This window comes from Pan troglodytes, chromosome 19, assembly GCF_028858775.2.
Source record: "Pan troglodytes isolate AG18354 chromosome 19, NHGRI_mPanTro3-v2.0_pri, whole genome shotgun sequence".
Lineage (NCBI taxonomy): Eukaryota > Metazoa > Chordata > Mammalia > Primates > Hominidae > Pan > Pan troglodytes.
In genome coordinates, this window is record NC_072417.2 from 63,324,932 (window position 1) to 63,346,381 (window position 21,450).

Sequence of the window (21,450 nt, forward strand, 5' to 3'; positions counted from 1 at the left end):
ATGAACGGCCATGAATACTTAATGACACCACGATATTAGTATTGCTGATGGATGGTATCTACAGACTTGTCCATCTCTCTGGAGACCTTAGGGAGGAGTGCGGCCTTTTTGTTCTTTTTGGGTTTAGACCTGAGACGAGGTGAGAGAGGTGACCAGCTGTCGTCTCGCTGTCTCCCTGGCTCCGGGTGCCTGGTTCTCTCTGGACTTCTGACGCCCTGGATTCTCTGTCCCCCGCTGACCACACTCGCTGTCCCCCTTACCTGAGATGGGGGAGCCGAACAGTCACCTTCCCTCCGGGCCTCGCCTTCTCAGGGCCTCTGGGAAGGAGCAGGCAGAAGGTGAAGGGAAAGAGAAGGGACGGAGAAGAGGGGGGAAGAGGAAGCAAGAATTTAAGAAAAAAAAGAAAGAAAGAAAGAAAAACCTTAAAAAGGAGTAGGCGGGAGGCGGGGGCACGATGGTTCCCCAGACCACCCCAGCCCAGGGGGGTTGTGTTCTGGGGATTCAGGAGGTCGAGGCACCCAGTCCGTGGTGAGCAGGGCCAGGTCTCCTTCCTTCCCAAGAGCACGGCGCGAGTGCCTTCCCCACAGCTCTCCCAGGTGTCTGTCTCCCTCACTCCCCCAGGGCCAGGACAGCGAGCAGGGAGCACGCCTTCCTCCCGGTCCCTCCCAGACCCTCGCCAGGCTCAGCAGACCCCTCTCCTGTTGCGTTGCTCCTTCGGCAGGAGGTCAGCGTGGGTGAGAAGGGAGCAGAGGCCAGATGACCCTTCATGTCAGTTCAAGGAGAGGCCCCCAGGTCCTCCTCACGGGTTCCACTCCCCTCACCCTCCCAGTATCCATGAGCATCCCACCGCCACCAAGTGCAGGGCATCCAGGGGGTGGAGAGTGGATGGGCTTGAAGGGGAGTGGGTATGAGGTTTGGACAACCCCAGATGCGAAGAGTGTGTGTGTGTGTGTTGTGCACGTGGATTGCCTGTATGGTATTGCAGGGGAGAAGAGGATTTGGAAAAGGTGCAAGGAAATTGCAAGAATAGAAAATGAAAGAGGAAGTAGAAAGGTTTGCAGTATAAGAAGGGTGAGAGAAAGGGGAGTGGGGTTATGGAGGGATCTAGAAGAGAATAGTGGGGAGGGAAAGGGCAGGAATGGAAGGCAAGCCCACCACCCCAAAGCCCCTTCCCCATGTCTCCCCCTCCCCCAACTCCAAAAAAGGAAATTAGGAGGCCACTGCGGATTATGTTTGGGTCATTTCCACATGCTTTATTCCAGCAATCAAAATAATTAAAAACATCTCAAATTATTATACACATACAAAATAGGTACAGAGTCTTTTGCTTCCTCCCACCCCTAGGGGGAAAAACTGCTTTGTGCTTTGGGAAGTTGTCTCTGAAACCCGGGAACAGAGGACGCAGGACAGACTAGGAGAGAGCCGGGAGGATGGGCTGCAGCTGTGGAGGAGGGTTTCAGAGGAGAGAGGTCGGAGAGCAGAGGCCTGAGAAGCCAGAGGCAGGTGGAGAGAGGGTGGAAAGTGAGCAGCGGGCTGGGCTGGAGCCGCACACGCTCTCTCCCATGTTAAATAGCACCTTTAGAAAAATTCACAAGTCCCCATCCACAAAAAAAAAAAAAAAAAAAGAAAAATATCAAGGAATAAAAATAGACTTTGAACAAAAAGGAACATTTGCTGGCCTGGGGGAGCATCTCAATTTCTATAGCACCAGTGATTCCCTCCCCACCCCACCCATCACATAGATGTAGCACCTTTGGTATAAAATGGGGAGCCGCTTCCACCCTGCCCCCATCCCCGCCCCCAGGCAGTTGCCCCGGTGACACATCAAGACAAGAACGAGGTAGTCTTTCAGCAACACAGTTACACAAGGAACAGAACAGTCTCTCCCGCCCAGCCCTGCGGCACAAGGGATTGACACGCGTTCCTCAAATCCGATGTTTCTGCTTTGTCGTGGCCCTTCCTGACTCTCCTCCAAACCCAGTGAGGGGCTGGTGGCTCCCCCGGCATGACCCCCTCAAAAACGAAGGGGAGATGTTGCAAGAGCCATGGGAGCGCCAGATGGCAAGGCTTCTTTGGCAGTCTGAGAACCCCAGGTCCCCCAGGGCCTGGGGGTGCTGGGCGGGCAGGAGCGGGCTGAGGGTGGGGGCCACTTGGGTGTTTGAGCATTGCCTTTGATTGCTGGGCAGACAATACATTGTTTCCTGTGTCTTCTGGGGAGACAGATTTGGGAAGGAGTGGAGGGGAGGCCCCAAGGGGGGTGTGGAGAAAGGAGCAGAAAGGGCAGCATTGGGGTTTCATAAGCCCAACGGGCAGAAAGGGACTTACCCCCGCATGGGTCTTCAAGCAAGTGGACCAAGCTTCCTTTTTTAAAAAGTTATTTATTTATTCTTTTTTTTTTTTTTTTTTTTGGTAAGGTTGAATGCACTTTTGGTTTTTGGTCATGTTCGGTTGGTCAAAGATAAAAACTAAGTTTGAGAGATGAATGCAAAGGAAAAAAATATTTTCCAAAGTCCATGTGAAATTGTCTCCCATTTTTTGGCTTTTGGGGGGGTTCAGTTTGGGTTGCTTGTCTGTTTCCGGGTTGGGGGGAAAGTTGGTTGGGTGGGAGGGAGCCAGGTTGGGATGGAGGGAGTTTACAGGAAGCAGACAGGGCCAACGTCGAAGCCGAATTCCTGGTCTGGGGCACCAACGTCCAAGGGGGCCACATCGATGATGGGCAGGCGGGAGGTCTTGGTGGTTTTGTATTCAATCACTGTCTTGCCCCAGGCTCCGGTGTGACTCTGGGGTGGGGCGGAGACAACGGGAGGGGGCATTACCACGTGGGAGTGATGGAGAGAGGGCACTATGGCCTGGCCAAAAAGCCCAAGGCCGGAGAGGTGGGGCCCTGCCTGGGGATTCTGGGCACTCACCGTGCAGCCATCGACAGTGACGCTGTAGGTGAAGCGGCTGTTGCCCTCGGCGCGGATCTCGATCTCGTTGGAGCCCTGGAGGAGCAGGGCCTTCTTGAGGTTGCCAGTCTGCTGGTCCATGTAGGCCACGCTGTTCTTGCAGTGGTAGGTGATGTTCTGGGAGGCCTCGGTGGACATCAGGCGCAGGAAGGTCAGCTGGATGGCCACATCGGCAGGGTCGGAGCCCTGGCCGCCATACTCGAACTGCAGGGGAGGGGAGAGAGGGAAGAGTGAGCCGCTATGCGGGAACCTCTAGTCCTGCCTGGCCTCCCTGTCCAGGGTCCTCAGAGAGCTGCCCAATGCACCGTTATATCGAGAGGAGGCACCACCTGCCCATCGGCAGCCTGTGTCTGAACCACTATCAGGGACCTGAGACCCCTGCCTCCCGGCCCAGCTCTGTCCATCACCCTTAGCAGAGACCTACTCCAGGACTTCATGTCCCTTCTGAGCACTGGGCTAGCCCATCTCCTAACACTGGCTCTGAGGTCCAGCTCACGCACCTGGAATCCATCGGTCATGCTCTCGCCGAACCAGACATGCCTCTTGTCCTTGGGGTTCTTGCTGATGTACCAGTTCTTCTGGGCCACACTGGGCTGAGTGGGGTACACGCAGGTCTCACCAGTCTCCATGTTGCAGAAGACTTTGATGGCATCCAGGTTGCAGCCTTGGTTGGGGTCAATCCAGTACTCTCCTGTGGTAGGGCAGGGCAAGATGGAGTCAGGGAAAGGGAGCAGCCAGCACCATATGGTAGGGGCACATATGGGCATGGGGACCCTGGCATGGCAGGAGTAGGAGGGAGGGAGAGGCTAGGGCAGGCCCTCACCGCTCTTCCAGTCAGAGTGGCACATCTTGAGGTCGCGGCAGGTGCGGGCGGGGTTCTTGCGGCTGCCCTCGGGGCTCCGGATGTTCTCGATCTGCTGGCTCAGGCTCTTGAGGGTGGTGTCCACCTCGAGGTCACGGTCACGAACCACATTGGCATCATCAGCCCGGTAGTAGCGGCCACCATCGTGAGCCTTCTCTTGAGGTGGCTGGGGCAGGAAGCTGAAGTCGAAACCAGCGCTGGGAGGACCAGGGGGACCAGGAGGTCCAGGAGGGCCGGGGGGACCCTGCACAGAGAGGGAGGAGAGTGGGGATTACCGGCATCCAAGTGCTTTGGGGGCTGGAGGGCCATGAGCAGAGGGGATGAGGGGCTACATACAACAGGACCAGCATCACCAGTGCGACCGCGAGGACCAGGGGGCCCAATGGGGCCAGGGAGACCGTTGAGTCCATCTTTGCCAGGAGCACCAGCAGAGCCAGGGGGACCCTGGAGTGGGGGAAATGGTTTGAGAAAGGCTGCCAGAAGCCCGAACAACCCCAGCTCTGGAGGAGAGGCCCACCACCCTCCCTGCTGGCTCTGGCCCCACGGCTCATAGAGCCAGCCTCAGCCTCTTTCCATAGGACATGCCATAGCTCCTCCCAGCCACTGAGCCAGGGGAGGACGGATTGGGGAGCAGAGAGGCCAAAGCTAGATCAGATTGTTTGTTCAGGATTCTTCCTTTCTTTGCCCACTCCCTGTCCCTGAACCCTTCTCCAGAGAGGCAAAGGGTGCCTGGGTCCCTGGCAAGGGTCCCCGAGGTGAGCCTGGGCTTGGGGCTCAGGAAGAGGAGAGAGAAGGCATGACTTACTCGGGGACCAGCAGGACCAGAGGCTCCAGAGGGACCTTGTTCACCAGGAGAGCCCTGAAGCACAGATAAAAAGGCAATTCAGGCCCAGTGAGGGTCAAATGTAGCCTGAGGGCCTGGCTGGAGAGACAAGGGCAGTGTGGGCAACCCATGCCCCTTCATTATTCTGGAAATCTAGCCCGAGGGTGTCCATAGGCAGAGACCTCTCCCATAATCCCTCTCTGTGTACCCCTCACCCTCTCAGAAGCTACTTGGACATGCCCACAAATCTTCAGACCCCAGTCCCCACTAGGGAGGGGAAAGAATGACTATCCAGAGGGGGAAACTGAGGCAAAGCTCTCCCTCCTATCACACAGCACAGCATGGGGACTGGGGAGGGGCTGAGCATACTCACAGGAGGGCCAGGGGGACCCTGGAGGCCAGAGAAGCCACGGTGACCCTTTATGCCTCTGTCGCCCTGTTCGCCTGTCTCACCCTTGTCACCACGGGGGCCTTGGGGTCCCTAGAAGAGAGAAAGGGACAAACTGTCAGGCAGAAGTTCCATTGGCATCGAGTGGGGCACTGTCTGCATCTGTAGAGTTCTGAAGGCATGGGGGACACAGCAGGGTACTTACGGCGGGGCCACGGGCGCCAACAGGGCCGACAGGACCGGCGGGACCAGCAGGACCCTGGGGAGAGCAAGGAAAGCATGAGCTCTTGGCCAGGGAAGGCTGAGGCTGGGGCTGCAGGATGAGGCCTCCCCTCTGCTGGATCTCTCTCTCCTCAGCTGCTTCCCACTGTGGCCATCTCTCCCAACTCCCAGGGAAACCTCCCCACTGCAATCTTCACGGGAGCTGGGGCCAATTCATGGGAGAGGCGGTCCTGTCTGGGAGAGGGGACTTGGGGCTGAGCTTTAACTCAGTTTTTTGGATGAAGGCCCTGACATCTTGCAGGATCTCCTTTCCTCCCCCTGCCTGGGTGAAGTCCGACACCCATCCCCAGGCCTCCAAGGAGGCCTGGAGAGTCCCTGGCCTGACCAGGTACAGGGAACTGGAGCCCAGCTACTTACAGTCTCACCACGATCACCACTCTTGCCAGCAGGGCCAACGGGGCCAGGGGCACCAGGAGCACCAGGAGCACCAGGGGGTCCAGCGGGGCCGGTCTCACCACGGTCACCCTGGCGGGGAGAGCACGGGAATATGGGTCAGCCCCGGGTGAAGGGCCAGGATGGGGCAGGGAAGCAGCAGACAAGGCTGTGGTCATGGAGTGTTGCCATCTTACCTTGGCGCCAGGAGAACCGTCTCGTCCAGGGGAACCTTCGGCACCAGGAGCTCCCTGCAGAGAGAGAGAGAGAGAAGTGAGAGTCAGCCGGGGAAGAGGGCTTAGGCAAGGCCACAATGGCCACGCTGAGGGTACTGGCATGGGGGCTGGGGACTGCTCACCTCACGTCCAGATTCACCAGGGGGTCCAGCCAATCCAGGGGGGCCCATGGGACCAGGGGGACCACGTTCACCACTTGCTCCTGAGGGACCTTGTTTGCCAGGTTCACCCTAAGGGAGAAGAAAGAGTCAGGCCAGAGATAGGGTCTGGGAGGACCCTTGAGTCCGCTGGGGTCATCTCTACCAAATCTGTTCTCCTTGGCTCCGCCCCACTCCAAGTCCTGTGATGGTTTTTCTCAGGGCCCCCCAGGGTGAGGGGGGCACTTACAGAGGGGCCAGGAAGACCAGGGAAGCCTCTTTCTCCTCTCTGACCAGGCAGGCCGACCACACCACGCTGTCCAGCAATACCTTGAGGCCCGGGAGTACCAGGAGCACCCTTTGGGAGGCAAACAGGGGTGAGGTGCCAGACAGCAGCACAGGGACCCCTCCCCAGCTCTGGACACCTCCGGAGCTGCAGAGATCTGAGCTGGCACTTACAGCAGGACCATCAGCACCAGGGGATCCTTTCTCGCCAGCAGGGCCAGGGGGACCAGGGGGACCAACTTCACCAGGACGTCCAGCAGGGCCAGTCTCACCACGGGGACCTTTGCCACCTTCTTTGCCAGCAGGACCAGGAGGGCCAGGGGGTCCAGCATTTCCCTGGATGGGGATAGGAGGGGCTGTCAGACTCCAGGGGGCTCTGGTGCATCATTGGGTCCTCAGTCAGTCCCACCATCCTTCTGGCAGCCCCCACCCAGCACCCCCAACCTAGAGCAGTGGACTCTGCTGCAGAGACTTACAGAGGGGCCAGGGGGACCGACTCGGCCAGCAGCACCAGGGAAACCAGTAGCACCCTGGAAGGAGAGAACATAGGAACAGTCAGAGGGAGAACAGCCAACTCATCCGACCCAGCTGCCCTCACCTGCCACCGCTGCCTGGGGAGAGGGGAGAGGCTCAGCAGAGAGGCGGGTGATACTCACAGGGGGACCAGCGCTGCCGCGAGCACCTTTGGCTCCAGGAGCACCAACATTACCCTGTAGGAGAGCACAGAGGCATCAAGCCTGGACCCGTCCTGGGTCCCAGCCCACCAGCCTCGTGGGCACAGAGGGCAAGCCACTCACAATGGGGCCAGGGGGTCCAGCGGGTCCGGCAGGGCCAGGGGGACCAGCATCGCCTTTAGCACCAGCATCACCAGGTTCGCCTTTAGCACCAGGTTGGCCGTCAGCACCCTGGGGGAGGAAGCAGGGCGGTGAATGGAGGGAAGGAGGCAGGAGTTTCCACTGGCTGGGGGAGGAGCAGTAATGGAGGCAGGAAGATGCTTGGGTGGGAAACAATCCCGTCTCCACCCTTCTCCCCTGAGGATGGCTGACGCCTTTGTCCTCATTCCGTCCCTCGAGGTCCCAGGTCCCAGTCGGTGATGAAAAATGATGGGGGTCTTGGTACTCACAGGGGGGCCAGCGAAGCCAGCAGGGCCGGGGGGACCAGGCTCACCACGGTCTCCCTAGAAGAAAAGGAGTCAGATTGGAGAGATGTGCTGACAGGAGGGAAGGCGGGGATGCGGTGAGGGGAGAGGCAAGGGGTGAAGGCACAGACAGGGCCAGGGGTGCTGTGTGAAGGGAGGGAAGGGCCAAGTATGGGGTCTTAACAGGTCTTCTGTACTTACGGGGGCACCACGAGCTCCAGTGGGACCAGCAGGGCCGCTGGGACCACTTTCACCCTGAGAGCAAGGGACAAGAGGATCAGGGTCAGGGCCTCCCCTGAATACTCCTAGTAGATGACCCCAGGAGAGCCTCCCCTCCTTCTGGTCCCTCCAGGTTCCCAGGTTGACAGCTCAGTTTGGCAGGACCTGCTCTCCCAACGCAACCCCACGGAACCGTGCCCAGGCCTGCTGAGGAGGCTATGTGTTAGGGCAGAAGGTGGGGAGGCGGCCACCTCACCTTGTCACCAGGGGCACCAGCAGGGCCAGGAGGACCAATGGGGCCGGTCAGACCACGGACGCCATCTTTGCCAGGAGAGCCATCAGCACCTTTGGGACCAGCATCACCCTAAAGACATGGATAAGCTTGAGATTTCCAGTGTGGGGCAAGGAGGTGACCTATAGTGTTCTGCTTGTGTCTGGGTTTCCTGAGAGGCCCTCTGCAGCTCTGCCCTGCCTCCACCTGGGCCAAGGACTCAAAGATTCTTTCAGGAAAAAGGGTGCCTGCCTGGAGACTCAGGTGGAACTGAGGTTAAGAGGCCCCTGACTTGTGTAGCGGGATGAATAAGGGAGCCTCCACCAAGGAGATGCCCCCACCTCTCATCACCATGGTAACTCATGGGGAGAGATGGGCCTGGACCACAAGGAGAGGATTCATCAGCAAAAAGGCCAGAGGGGAAAGGGGAAGAGGGGAGGATTAGTGAGAAGAGGGACAGATCCCAGAGAGAAGGAGAGATGCTGAGAGATTCAAAGCAGGCAGAGATGGGAGCCATGTAGGGCTCAGGGGAGGGGGAAGGTTGAACTTACTCTGTCACCCTTAGGCCCTGGAAGACCAGCTGCACCACGTTCACCAGGCATTCCCTGAAGGCCAGGGGCGCCCTGGCTACCGGGAGCTCCAGGGGCACCAGCATCACCCTATGTGACAACCAAGAAGACTGGAGTGAGGCCTGGGGCCCCAAGAGTGGGTCACAGCCCTAAGCCCCGCTTGGTATCTCCCAGGCTTGTTTCCAAGGCCAACGACAAGCCTTGAGAAAAGATGAAAAGACTCACAGCCCAGACTCCAGGCTGTGTGTGGGCCCCTACCCTGGTCTTTTCCCCCCACCCCACACCCTATCTCCATGGCTTTGGTCATGGCCCGCCATCCCCTGCTGCAGGAGGGGTGAGACCTGGTCCCTGGGCTACTTGCCAGAGCCCCTTCCACGCTGCCCTCACCTTAGCACCATCGTTGCCGGGAGCACCGTTGGCCCCTCGGGGACCAGCAGGACCAGGGGGACCTTGCACACCACGCTCACCAGGGAAACCTCTCTCGCCCTAGAAGGGAAGGACAGGGCATGTGAAGGCTGCTCTGGAGATAGGGCCAAGTACAACGCACCTTGATGGATGCAGCGAGAGAGGCCTACTTACTCTTGCTCCAGAGGGGCCAGGGGCACCAAGGTCTCCAGGAACACCCTGAGCGGGAGGGAGAGAGGAACAGACAGTGAGCAAAACCTACCTGGGGCCACTCTGCTGGAAAGCACGGTCCTTCCTCCTGGGGTCTGGCCGTGATTAGAGAGGAACCCCTTCTCAGCACTGAATTGAGATTATCCCAAACAGCCCCTCTCTTCCTCCTAGGGATGTGTCAAAGGCTTCCCCCCTCCCCAAACTATGGACCAAGATTTATCAATAGAAGGGTTGAGGGAAAGTCACAGCATATTCCAGCAGCTCTTAAAAGAAGTCACCCAGACTAGCAGTCATGCAGCCCCCACTTCCCTCTGTGCTGCTGCCTTCATGGGAAGAAGTTCTTTCCGGCGTCTAACCTCAATCCCTCTAGTTGATGGCTGTCTGATTAGCTAGGAGCAGGGGCCTGTCCCTCTGGATTCCCTGCATCTCCCACCCCTCTGGCCGGCTGCTCCCTCTTACCTGTTCACCAGGTTTGCCTGCTTCACCTGGAGGACCAGCAGGACCAGGGAGACCCTGTAGGTGGGAAATGGGGGAAGAAGGGAGGGAAGGTTTAGAATCTGGAAGAGACCAAAGAGGTGTTTCCTACCCCTACCTCCCAGCATCCTGACAGCCATGAGGCCTCACCTGGAATCCGGGGGAGCCAGCAGGGCCTTGTTCACCTCTCTCGCCAGCGGGACCCTGCACAGAGAGAACACTACAGTCACGGGGAGGCCAAGGAGACGAGGGGCTGAGGGTGTCTCCCCTTTTCTGCTCCCCAGATCTCCCCATCAGGGACACTCACAGCAGGGCCAGGGGGTCCCTGAGCTCCAGCCTCTCCATCTTTGCCAGCAGGACCCTGCAGGGAGAGAGCAAAGGGGAACTCAGGGTTAGGAGGCCCCGAGCAGCTGAGGACTGTGGCCTCTAGCACCCCTCCTGCAGGAAGGAGAAAGTGCCGGGGCAGCAATGGGAAGGAGGTAGGGATGGAAAGGAGATACTTACGACAGCGCCAGGGGGTCCGGGAACACCTCGCTCTCCAGCCTTGCCGGGCTCTCCCTGTGGAGAAAGGGAGTTAGGGTTGAGGGGGCTGAAGTGAGAAGCCAGGGCCTCCTGGGGCCTCTCATTTACTCTGAGTGGGACTTTTTAAGGGACTTTCTTTTCAAAAGACTGTTTGGCCCCCGGGGAATGCCCCTGCAGGTGCTTCTTGCTGGGCCCTTTCTGAGCCCACTCCTCCCAAGATGCCCTTCCAGGCTCCTCCTCCTGCACCCTCTCCCCTGCCTTTTCCCTGTTAGATGCCCGCTGTGGCCTGCACTGCAAAGGGCTTTCATCTTCTCTGCTATCTCCTTTTGGACCTCAAAGAATCCACCAAGACTGGGGGTGCCTATCATATCAAAGGCCTGTCCTATCCCCACGTGTCGGGGTGGAGGGCCACCAACAACACTTATTTCCAGGACAGAGCAGTGGTCATGGAGCCTGGAGAAGTGTTTCATTTTTTCTTTCTTTCTTTCTTCTTCTTTTTTTTTTTTTTGAGACGGAATCTCGCACTGTTGCCCAGGCTGGAGTGCAATGGCGTGATCTCAGCTCACTGCAACCTCCACCTCCCGGGTTCATGCAATTCTCCTGCCTCAGCCTCCTGACTAGCTGGGATTACAGGTGCACACCACCACACCCAGCTAATCTTTTGTATTTTTAGTAGAGACGTGGTTTCACTATGTTGGCCCGACTGGTCTCAAACTCCTGACCTCATGGTCTGCCTGCCTTGGCCTCCCAAAGTGCTGGGATTACAGGCATGAGCCACTGTGCCCCGCCGAGAAGTCTTTCATTTTACAGATAGGGAGGCTGAGGTCCAGAAAGTGAGAGTGAGTGGCCACACGGCAGGTCAGCAGCACAGCTGAGCCCAGAGCCCAGGACTCCTTCAAGTCTCAGGTGTGTTTGTCCCTGGCTCTTCATGGATCCTCACTGAATACTCACAGCAGCACCTTTAGGTCCAGGGAATCCCATCACACCAGCCTGACCACGGGCACCAGGTGGGCCTGGGGGTCCGGGGCGACCATCTTGACCGGCAGGACCCTAAGGATGGGAGGCACGAAAGCAGCAGTGAGGACAGCAGGGAAGCAGACAGGACAATGGCAGGGGGTTCAGGGGGAGTGATACTTACAGGGGGGCCAGTTTTGCCATCAGGACCAGGGCTGCCAGGGCTTCCAGTCAGACCCTGGGGAGGCAGAAAGGTATGAGTGGGATTTGGGGAGAAGCATGATGGAGGTGGGGGAGGACTCCGGAGGGCAGACCCTTGGGCCTGATCCAGAACGCCTCATCCCAGACCCTACACGGGATGGTCAGGGCCTGGCCAAGCCAGGCTGAAAGCCTGGGGCCTCACCTTGGCACCAGGCAGACCAGCTTCACCGGGACGACCAGCTTCACCAGGAGATCCTTTGGGGCCAGCAGGGCCAGGAGAACCACGTTCACCAGCGGGACCCTGGTTGGGGGAAGTCACAGGAACAGTTAGGGTCTCAAGTTTGTAGCTCTTTGCCACGGGCCAAAAGAGGAAGATGCCCAGGGAGCGGCAGGGTCAGCCCCCCGGCCTCAAGGAGAGGTTACCTTGGGACCAGCAACACCATCTGCGCCAGGGAAACCACGGCTACCAGGTCCACCCTGCAGGAGGAGAGGAGGCCAGTGAACTCCGAGACACACGGGCACCAGCCAGGCAATGAGGGTGGAGCGGGAGGGGGCGGGCAGGGACACTTACACGCTCACCAGGGGGTCCGGGCAGGCCAGTGGGTCCGGGTTCACCTCGAGCTCCTCGCTTTCCTTCCTCTCCAGCAGGGCCAGGGGGTCCTTGAACACCAACAGGGCCCTGGAGAGGGCCGAGAGGAGGAGGCGGCCTGTGGTGAGGGGCCATCCTGTGCCAGCCTCAGAGCCGGCTGAGGCTGGGCCTCCAGTGTCAGGGGTTCCTGGGGGTGTGGCAGGGACTCCCCCAGAAGACTAGGGGCTCCTCTTCCTTTCTGGATTTCCCTCAGGGGGCTCCTAGGGCAGGGTGGGCGGGGCTGCAAGAAGGATGGCAGGGAGACTTACAGGCTCTCCCTTAGCACCAGTGTCTCCTTTGCTGCCAGGAGCACCAGGTTCACCCTGCAAGGGGAGAGAAGAGGATGAGCTGAGAGTTGGGGGCGCTCAGTTGGCCTGCGTCTTCCTGCTCCCCAGATGAGAGCCGCACTGGAGCCAGTGCATGGGGTGGGCAGAAGGGAGAGTTTGGTACTCACGCTGTTACCCTTGGGACCAGGAGGGCCGCCGGGGCCCTGGGGTCCAGAGGGGCCTCGGGCACCAGGGAAGCCAGGAGCACCAGCAATACCAGGAGCACCCTGTGGGAGGCAGACAGCCAGGGCGTGAGCCTAGGAGCAGAGGGAAAGGGGCAGGCAGGCTGCAGGCAGCAGGAGTGGGACTGAAGCCTGGCAGGATACTTACATTGGCACCTTTAGCACCAGGCTGTCCATCAGCACCAGGGTTTCCCTGTGGCACAGAGAAAGGAGTGTCAGCAACAGGCAAGGACTCTGAGGTTAGAAAGTGGCAAAGGGGACACTGAGTCGGGGACACTTACAGCAGGGCCAGCAGCACCAGCAGGGCCAGGGGGGCCAGGCTCACCACGCACACCCTGGGGACCTTCAGAGCCTCGGGGCCCTTGGGGACCAGCTTCACCCTGAATCAGAAGAAAGGACATATCAGAAGCCACCCTGGGAAACCCAACCTTGCCTCTCAGGATGGCAGGAGGAAGGGGAGACAGGGACAGGAGAGCAATGATCAGGACTCTAAGATCAGAGACGGAGACCCCAGGACAAAGGTGTTAGTGAACGGGCTGCTCTCTTGCCACTCTGGGTCCCTTTGGTTTGGGGAACAGGGAGACATGAACCCCTTGGCCCATGAGGGTCATGCTTAGAGGAGAGTGGGGGGTCTCACCTTAGCACCAACAGCACCAGGGAAGCCAGGAGGACCAGCGGGGCCGGTGGGACCCTGTGAATGAAATGGAGATGTTAGCGAGAAGGAAGAGATGGCAGCTGCAAGTCACACCCTGGGACAGAGGAAGTCCTGGGGTTCAGACCAACATAACCTGCCCCCATTGTCAGCCCCAAGAGCAGACACTGAGATCCCTCCCCACTCCCAGGCCCTGAGGCCTACAGGCCACACTCACAGGGGGCCCGGCAGCACCAGTAGCACCATCATTTCCACGAGCACCCTGCAGGAGAGAGGGGAAGCCCCGTTAAGTCCACTGAGCACTGGCCAGTCCCTAGAGTTCCTGGGGAGCCCCTTCCAGAGGTCAGGGATCCCCCAAGGGGCCAGGAGTACTTACAGCAGGGCCAGGGGCTCCAGGGCGACCTCTCTCACCAGGCAGACCACGGGGGCCCTGACAACCAAACCAAGAGAAGTCAGATGAGATGGGAGACAGCCTTGTTCCCCCAGGCCTCCATCTTGCCCCTGCCTCCTGCCCCATCCCTGCCCTCTGGAACTGGGCACACTCACCATCTGACCAGGAGCTCCATTTTCACCAGGGCTGCCAGGTTCACCCTGTAGATCAGAGAATAATGAGTGAGAAATTCATTCATGGTGGGACTCTGGGGATGTGGAGGACCATGATGTTCAGACAGCCTCTTACCTTAGGACCAGCAGGACCAGCATCTCCCTTGGCACCATCCAAACCACTGAAACCCTAAAGCAGGAAAGATGTAGAAGGTAAGAACCTGTGGAGGGGGTGGAACAGCCTTGACATCCACCTAGATCTGAGAAAGAGCCTTGGGAGGTCATCACCGCCATCCCTTTGTTTCTGAGCTAGACTAAACCCCAACTGGCTCTAGATCTCACCCAATCGTTTAATCGGGACTGCTTTCCCATGGAGGGAGGTGCTTTTGGATGTCCACTCTCTGTCCCTTGGGACTTCTGTAGCTGCCACCCACCATGATGCAACTCAGGATCTTTTGGGGAAGAGGCTGGGACTGGATGGGGGTATGCTAGGGACTTGGGGAGCTTAAATGACTCAAAGGTGACTCACTCTGTGTCCCTTCATTCCAGGGAGGCCAGCTGTTCCGGGCAATCCTCGAGCACCCTGGAGAGAGATGAAGAAGACAAGGAAGGGCCATTAGAACACATCACTGTGGACCCAGCTCCTAAATGAAGCCCAAGTGCAGTGAAGCCCAGGTTCAGCCACAGCCCCCTGCTCACCTGAGGCCCAGGAGGCCCACGCTCACCAGGACGACCAGGTTTTCCAGCTTCCCCCTGAGAGGGAGAGAAAAGACCATCATGCCCCTGCCTCCCCACCACCGCCTAGGGGCTGGAAAAGTGGAGAAGGTCTCAGTCTTCTTTGGATTGTTGCAGGTCAGGTTTGGGGGCCCAGAATCTTATCTTTGAATCTAGAGCTCAGTTTAAATCTACAGTGAAACCTTCGTTTGGTGAAATCTGAGTGCCTCTAAAGGAATTTCTGTCTACTTCTGTCACCAGCATTTTAATTTCACCATCTGCACACCAATTTCCCCAAAGGGATGGGGTTGGGGATTGCTCTAAGGTGGCTGGGGTGAGGAGAACAGTCACTTTGTTGGGGACATGGAATCATCTCACTAAGCGAAAAGATCATTGTTCCAGGGCAGTGCGTGCATCAGAGAGGACTTGCCCTCCTTCCTCTGAGTATCGTTCCCAAATGTGGTGGAGTGGAAATTGCAGGACCCAACCCATGGAGGCCATGGGGTCAGATGGTATCTTCTTGCTGGGGATACTTACATCATCTCCGTTCTTTCCAGGGGGACCAGGGGGACCTCGGGGACCCATGGGACCCTAGAAAAGATAGAAGAGGTGGTTAGACTATGGATAAGAAAAAAAGAAGGGGAAGGCTGGGATTGAAGGGAAGAGGTAAGGAAGACCCCAGGCCTGGGAGTTCTTCTATAGGAGAGTCTGTGTGTTTGTAGAAGGAGTATGAATCTGTATAGAGAGTGCTTACTGAAGCTCCAGGCTCGCCAGGCTCACCAGGGGGACCTTGGAAGCCTTGGGGACCCTTGAGAAGAAGGAAAAAGATGGGTTAGAAGACAAGTCCCTGTCAACCTTCTCCAATCTTACCAAGAGATCTCTGAGCATCTCTCCTGCCCTCATCCCAGTCTTCCCTCCAAAAGACCAAAGCCCAAGGAGGCATATGAAGACGTCCTGGATACTCACAGGTGCACCAGGGGGGCCAGGGAGACCACGAGGACCAGAGGGACCCTATAGAAGGAGAAGAAAGGGGGGTCATGGTGATCCCTCTGTAGGAAAGCATGTGGATGTAGTCATTCATGCCTGTTGGGACCACCCAGTCGTCCTGCATCCTTTCTGGACTCTGAGGTCCCAAAGGTGATCTTGACCTCCCAAGCTGTCTATACCAGCCGCCTATGCCCGCCTCCTCTGGATACCCATTCTCTCTTCTGTCATCCATGCTCCCCCTGCTGGCTCACCATGGGGCCAGGCACGGAAATTCCTCCGGTTGATTTCTCATCATAGCCATAAGACAGCTGGGGAGCAAAGTTCTAGAACAAACAAGAGAAGTCAGAGTGAGGACAGTGAATTGAAAGGCAGAAGACGGCACTGAGGATGGAAGAAACTGACATCATGCACTTCCTGGTGTGATGTGCTGAGAAGAATAACATTGCTTTTAAGACATTCCTGCCAAAAATGCATCCCTGCATCTAATCTAATCAGACAATCCCAAATTGAGGGACAGTCTGCAAAACAACTGGACTCATCAAAACTCCCAGTGCCACTAAAGACAAAGAAAGTCTGAGGAACGTTCTACATTTGTGGAAACTAGAGACATGATGATTAAACGCAATACATAATCCTGGACTGGATCCCAGATTGGGGTGGTGGGGGGGTGGAATCTATAAAGGACATTATCGGGACATCGGTGAACTTTGAATACGGGCTGCACATTAGAGAGTGAATTTAATCATTGTGTAGGTCAGTTAAGAGAATGCTCTTGTTTTTAGGAAAAACACACCTAAGTATTTAGGCGCAAAAGAGCCTGATGTTAGCAACTTGCTCAAACAGTTCAGAAAAAAAAAGATACATATACATAAACAGAGACTAATAAAGCACATGTCACAAACTGTGAAGGGTATGTGAGAGTTTCCTGTAGGATTCTTGCAACTTTTCTGTAAGTTTGAAATTATTTCAAAGTATAAAATTATGTCATCTGCCAAAAAACAAAAACAAAACAGGGGAGAGTGGACACACAAGGCCTCTCCACTTACTCCTCCGAGGCCAGGGGGTCCGGGGGGTCCGGGGGGTCCGGGGGGTCCGGGAAGTCCAGGCTGTCCAGGGATGCCATCTCGGCCAGGGGGGCCTGCGGGTCCCTGCAGGGGGAGAGGGCGGGGCCAGGGTGAGCGTGGGGCCGAGAGCCATGCCCACCTGCAGCCCCCCACAGCCCAGAGTGCAACGCTTACCCTTGGGCCTCGGGGGCCAGTGTCTCCCTTGGGTCCCTGTGGGATTGGGGGAGAAGAAACAAGAGGCCAGGTTAGAGAAGGGAGGACTGTGAGGAGTCACGGGCCGCGCAGGGGCAAAATTCGAGGGCAGGAGATTACCTCGACGCCGGTGGTTTCTTGGTCGGTGGGTGACTCTAGCGGACGAAGAGACGCGCGTTAGAGCCAAGGTTTGCTAATGCTGCTCCCGTCGGCAGAGGCCTCCAGCACGGAGGGCCAGCGAGCGCCGGCCACCCCCAGCCCCAGCCCCAGGCCCCAGGCCCCAGGCCCCGAGCGCAGCCGCACCTGAGCCGTCGGGGCAGACGGGACAGCACTCGCCCTCGGGGACTTCGGCGCCGGGGCAGTTCTTGGTCTCGTCACAGATCACGTCATCGCACAACACCTTGCCGTTGTCGCAGACGCAGATCCGGCAGGGCTCGGGTTTCCACACGTCTCGGTCATGGTACCTGAGGCCGTTCTGTACGCAGGTGATTGGTGGGACTGGGACAGGCGGAAGAGGGGCGTTGTCAGTAGTGACTGCAACCCCCAGCTTAACCACCTTTCCCCCGGGTCTAAGAGGCACACTTGGATTTTTCACTTCCCGCCCCTCCCCCCGTTCCTCTTTCCTCAAATCCTTAAAAGCTCGCCTGCTCCTCATCAGCGCGGGTGACAGCGCCGAGGCGCCTGGCCAGGGAGGCTGTAACTCTTTCCAGTTCTCAGGAATTTAAACAAAGCTTTAGTCCGCGGTGGCTTCCAACTCCAACCTCAGCCCATTGGCGCTGAAGCCAAGTGAAATAAAAACCACAGGGTGAGAGGGGGAGGGCGGGGGGAGAATAGGAGGGGCCCCATCGGGAGGGCAGGCTCGTGGGGAGTGGCTTGCGTGGAAGAGACAGCAGGAGGGCGAGGGAGGAGAGAAGGGAGGTCCAGCCCTCATCCCGCCCCCATTCCCTGGGCAGGTGGGGTGGCGGGGGCGGGGCTAGGAGAATGGGAGCGGCTGATTGGAAGGGAGGCCCCCCCAAGACTTGAAATGTACCTCAAAATTAGGAGACACCCTAACCTCCAGCACCTAGACATCTTAAAAGCCCGCTCTCGGGGCCATCCCCAGTCCCCCAAAGCCAGCCAATGCCTCCAGGTCACTTTTAGCCAAAGAATCAAAAAGTCCGCAAATAGTCCAGAAGTTAGCTAACCACTCCCACCGCGCTAGCGGCTCCCCAGACGGCCACTAGGTGTCGGGCAACGCTAAGCAATGGGGCCGGGGCGGGGCCGACCTCACCGGCCCGACTACCTCTTTAAGAGGCTTGGGCTGCCCCATCCCCGGCTTTACTTTCCAGATCTAGAGGTGGGGGTCCGCACCCAGCAATAACCCGGGTCTTCCCGCTCCGGCTCCTGCCCCAGTAAGCGTTGGACCGGGAGACGCAGTGCTCAGCATCGGTCAGCAGGGGGCGCAAGGACCCCCGCCCCGCCGAGTCCGCGCCAAAGTTTCTCATCCTCCACCCGCCCACGCTCCGCACCCCCTCCCCGGCGGCCCAGCACCCCCACGGCCCCAGCAACAGTCTAGCCCGCAGAGAGGGCAATCTTTCCTTATGAATCATCCCACGGCCTTCCTGATTGCTTCTACATCTTGGGCTTCAAATGCCCCGCTCGGCGCCCCCATCCCATCTTCGACGTGCTTTCCTCACTCTGCACCCAGATCCCCACTTTCCCGGTTGCGCGCTCGGGATTCTCTCTTGCACCAACTCACGCCGCGCTCCACCCTCACCTCCCGCTCCCGGGGCGCGTTCAACTCCAACCTCGCCCCAGGGTGAGCTCCCTCCTGTCTCAGGGCGCCGAGGAAGAGCCCTCATCATCTCCCTTCCATTCCCGAGTCTCCGGATCATCCACGTCTCGTTTTAAGCCGCGGCCCACGGGACCAAGCGCAAGTCGCGATATAGAGTATCCTTGCACTCCCAAAAGTTTGAGACTTACTGTCTTCGTCTTGGCCCTCGACTTGGCCTTCCTCTTGGCCGTGCGTCAGGAGGGCGGTGGCCGCTAAGAGGAGCAGGAGCCGGAGGTCCACAAAGCTGAACATGTCTAGACCCTAGACATGTAGACTCTTTGCGGCTGGGGAGGGGGTTAGCGTCCGCTCATGCGTGGCCTCACACTCCGCGTGCCTCCTGCTCCGACCCCGAGGAGAAACTCCCGTCTGCTCCGACGACTGGCCCGGGCCCCTTTTATACTGTCCTGATGGAGAGCAGGGAGGAACCCTGCCCCTCGGAGAGGGGGAGCCGGCCGCCCGTGCCCCAGCCAATCAGAGCTGCCTGGCCCGGCCCCCAATTTGGGAGTTGGAATGGAGAGGGGGAGGACGAGGGAAGGGAGTCCACCCCACATCTCCCCCCTTCGCAGCTCTGCCTCCCCAGCCCCCCAGCCCAGCCTGGGCCAGAGGTGCTGTGGTAGGGGTGCAGCTGGGTCCTCAGAATGGCGTGGGCTAACCAGTGGGTAGGGGTGCCCCTCTGCTCTCTTCCTGGGACCTCCAATCTAGAAGAAGTGGAACTGGGGAACTGGGGAGCTGGGTGGGGAGACTTCCAAAGGTGGAAGGGTTGGGGGTGTTGGGGAGGGGGTCCTCCTGGCTGTGCCCCAGTCACCCTCTGGTATCCTGGCAAGAGCTAAGGGAGGGGCATAAAGAGGCATCCTGAGGACCTCTCCAAAACAGGGGAAGCCGGGAATTAAAAAGATGTGCCTGTTTGGGGGTGTCTTCTGGTGTGGCTAGGGGATGGAGCTTAGGAATATTTGGGGAACAATTTACAGATTCCTTTCTAGACATTAAGAATCAGATATCTGAGGGAGGGGTGCAGGCAAGGGAGTTTTAATTTTGAGGATGTCAATTCTTCTGCTGTGCTCCAGGACAGAATCAAATGCCTTCCTCCAAACCCTAGGCATGATTGAGAGATGGAGTGGGGAGGCTGAGGTGCAGGGTGAGAAACATGACTAGGTGGCCTCTGCAGAAGAAAGCTTTGGTGGTTGGGTGATGGAGCAGCCAAGGTAGGGGTGGGGGATTCTAGGGACACAGAGGTGGGGATTGGGGCTTGCAATCCCCTAAAAATTCATCCCCCAAACTCTTCCACCCCAGAGTTGGGAAGTATTTTTAGTGGGAGGCCTGTGATCATTGGTGACTTAGAGAAGAGTTTTGTTTGCCATGGCTGTGGCCAGGGGCTGCTTAGAGACCCTCCTTCCCAGCACAGTCAAACCAGAGAGAACCTGGGTGGAGGGAGGGCACTTAGCTAAAGGGGTGTCTTTCTGGGAGCTGCATAAAGCCCCTTCTCCAGTTGTACCTGGACTCAGTGTTGGGGATGTATGGGATATTTTGGGTGTCTGGGTGAAACTTTCCTTTGGGGGTGTGGGATGGGCTGCAGAGGATGATTGACTTTATTTTAGGGGCTACTTCCCACTGCCTCATCTCTTTCCTGAAAATCCCGGTCATTGCTCTCTGCCTTAGGAACCAGAGAGAATCATCTGTACACTCTGAAAGGGTCTGGGGACCCGAAGGACAGCAGGCTATATCTAAGGAAGATGCCTCTAGAACTCCACGTCCTTTCTTCCTCCATGTCCCAATCCCCCAACAAGGCTCTGCCTCAACCCCAATCTACCTCGTCCTGAGAAACTCTGTAGGGCTGAGAGAAGGCCTGGGGGTCTCCTTGCAGTGCCCTGTTCATTTCTCTCCCTCCTGTGCAGCTCCCCACCCCCGGTGCTCCAGAGCTGCAAACGTGGAAGCGGGGAGTCCCGCCTCCCCCAAACCATCCAAGATTCCATTGCCTCCCCCCGCCCCTCTCCACGCCCTCCCCCAGCTGGTTTTGTGCAACGAAGGCAAAGGGGAAAAAAAAGGAACAGAAGGGGAGGGAGCCACGTCGGCTGGCCGGCTGGCCGTGGGCAGCCAGGATGAGCGGTGCGGGTGGGGCAGCAGAGGGAGACTGCAGGGGCTATAATTAAAGGGAAAATATAGAGTTTCCAGAGAGGCAGGGCTGGAGACAGCAATGGAGGGATGGACCTTCATCAATTATCCCGACCATGTGGCAGCAACTTGTGGCCCAGGGTCTGCCCCCGCCTAGTGCCAGCAACTGCAGGGCAGGACTAGGGGGCTGAGGTGCTGAGATGGCAGTTCTTGAACCCACCAAAGTCCTGCCCTCTACTGTGGGTCAGTTCCAAGAGACCCCCCCTCCCTAATAGGGGACAGGGGTCCTGTTTTTGGAGGGAACAGACATTTAGAGTGGTGGTCTAGGGCAGGGTGCCGCAGGGCTTGGTAGTATGAGGGTTAGTGACCTGTCCACTTCCTTGCTTCTTGGGTTTTCGTAGTGAGAAGGGCTCCTGCCTGCAGCTCCCCGCCCCTCCCCATATGTTTCCCATCCAGGCTTTCCCACGCCCATCTTAAAGAAGAGTTGAAACCTCCAAGGTGTGAATTGGGGGTTGCTACATCATGGGCCTGGGGTTCTGAAGGATATTTGGGGATCCCTGGCTTTGGGGTTTTGTGTGCCTGGCGTGTGACAGCCACCACCCCAATGTCCAGTTCCAGGCCTTCCTCCCAGGGGCCGAGGCAGACAGTTTCCAAGCATCCTTTACACGTGGCATGGAGCTGAGGCTCAAGGCCTCCCCTGCCACTCTTCGACTTAAAACGCTTGGCGGGTGCCCAGGCTGAAGATGTGTCTTTAATTTCTGCAGTATGACAGTGAGAGGAAGAATGTGCTTGGGGTCTCCTCCCAGCCTGGCTGGGCCTTCCTGGCCAGGATTGAGGGCTGCAGACTGGGGGGATGGGGGGTGGGAGGAGGAGGGAGCTTGTGCCTGTGAGAGGAGGAGACGCCACCTCATCTTTAGGAAACTCTGAAGCTCTGGCTTCTTGTG

General features: G+C 58.1%; 1 protein-coding gene across 1 annotated transcript; it reads right to left on the minus strand.

The window, feature by feature from the left end:
* Nucleotides 1-1,227: 1,227 nt before the first annotated feature.
* On the minus strand, nt 1,228-18,798 carry COL1A1 (collagen type I alpha 1 chain). Its single transcript, XM_001169409.8, has 51 exons — nt 18,547-18,798; nt 16,888-17,082; nt 16,705-16,739; nt 16,567-16,602; nt 16,375-16,476; nt 15,580-15,651; nt 15,308-15,352; nt 15,096-15,149; nt 14,879-14,932; nt 14,327-14,380; nt 14,157-14,210; nt 13,764-13,817; nt 13,631-13,675; nt 13,461-13,514; nt 13,302-13,346; nt 13,070-13,123; nt 12,714-12,812; nt 12,581-12,625; nt 12,379-12,477; nt 12,194-12,247; nt 11,868-11,975; nt 11,720-11,773; nt 11,499-11,597; nt 11,280-11,333; nt 11,093-11,191; nt 10,124-10,177; nt 9,927-9,980; nt 9,770-9,823; nt 9,605-9,658; nt 9,110-9,154; nt 8,918-9,016; nt 8,513-8,620; nt 7,947-8,054; nt 7,673-7,726; nt 7,457-7,510; nt 7,131-7,238; nt 6,990-7,043; nt 6,810-6,863; nt 6,508-6,669; nt 6,299-6,406; nt 6,034-6,141; nt 5,873-5,926; nt 5,661-5,768; nt 5,227-5,280; nt 5,007-5,114; nt 4,616-4,669; nt 4,147-4,254; nt 3,772-4,054; nt 3,449-3,639; nt 2,910-3,152; nt 1,228-2,780 (listed from the first exon to the last, which is right to left on the minus strand). The coding sequence occupies exons 1-51, from the start codon at nt 18,647-18,649 to the stop codon at nt 2,634-2,636; spliced, it is 4,395 nt and encodes a 1,464-aa protein (XP_001169409.1). The 5' UTR covers nt 18,650-18,798; the 3' UTR covers nt 1,228-2,633.
* Between the last annotated feature and the right edge of the window lie 2,652 nt (nt 18,799-21,450).

What these genes read in the sequence shown, in the direction of transcription:
- COL1A1 (XM_001169409.8), bottom strand. Translation starts at nt 18,649, where the DNA reads ATGTTCAGCTTTGTGGACCTCCGGCTCCTGCTCCTCTTAGCGGCCACC. An exon ending in CTGGCCCCCGAGGCCCAAGG is followed by an intron (nt 16,477 to 16,566) that starts GTAAGCGTTGCA and finishes CTCCCCCTGCAG; the next exon opens with GGACCCGCAGGCCCCCCTGG. An exon ending in GTGGGCCTCCTGGGCCTCAG is followed by an intron (nt 14,211 to 14,326) that starts GTGAGCAGGGGG and finishes ATCTCTCTCCAG; the next exon opens with GGTGCTCGAGGATTGCCCGG.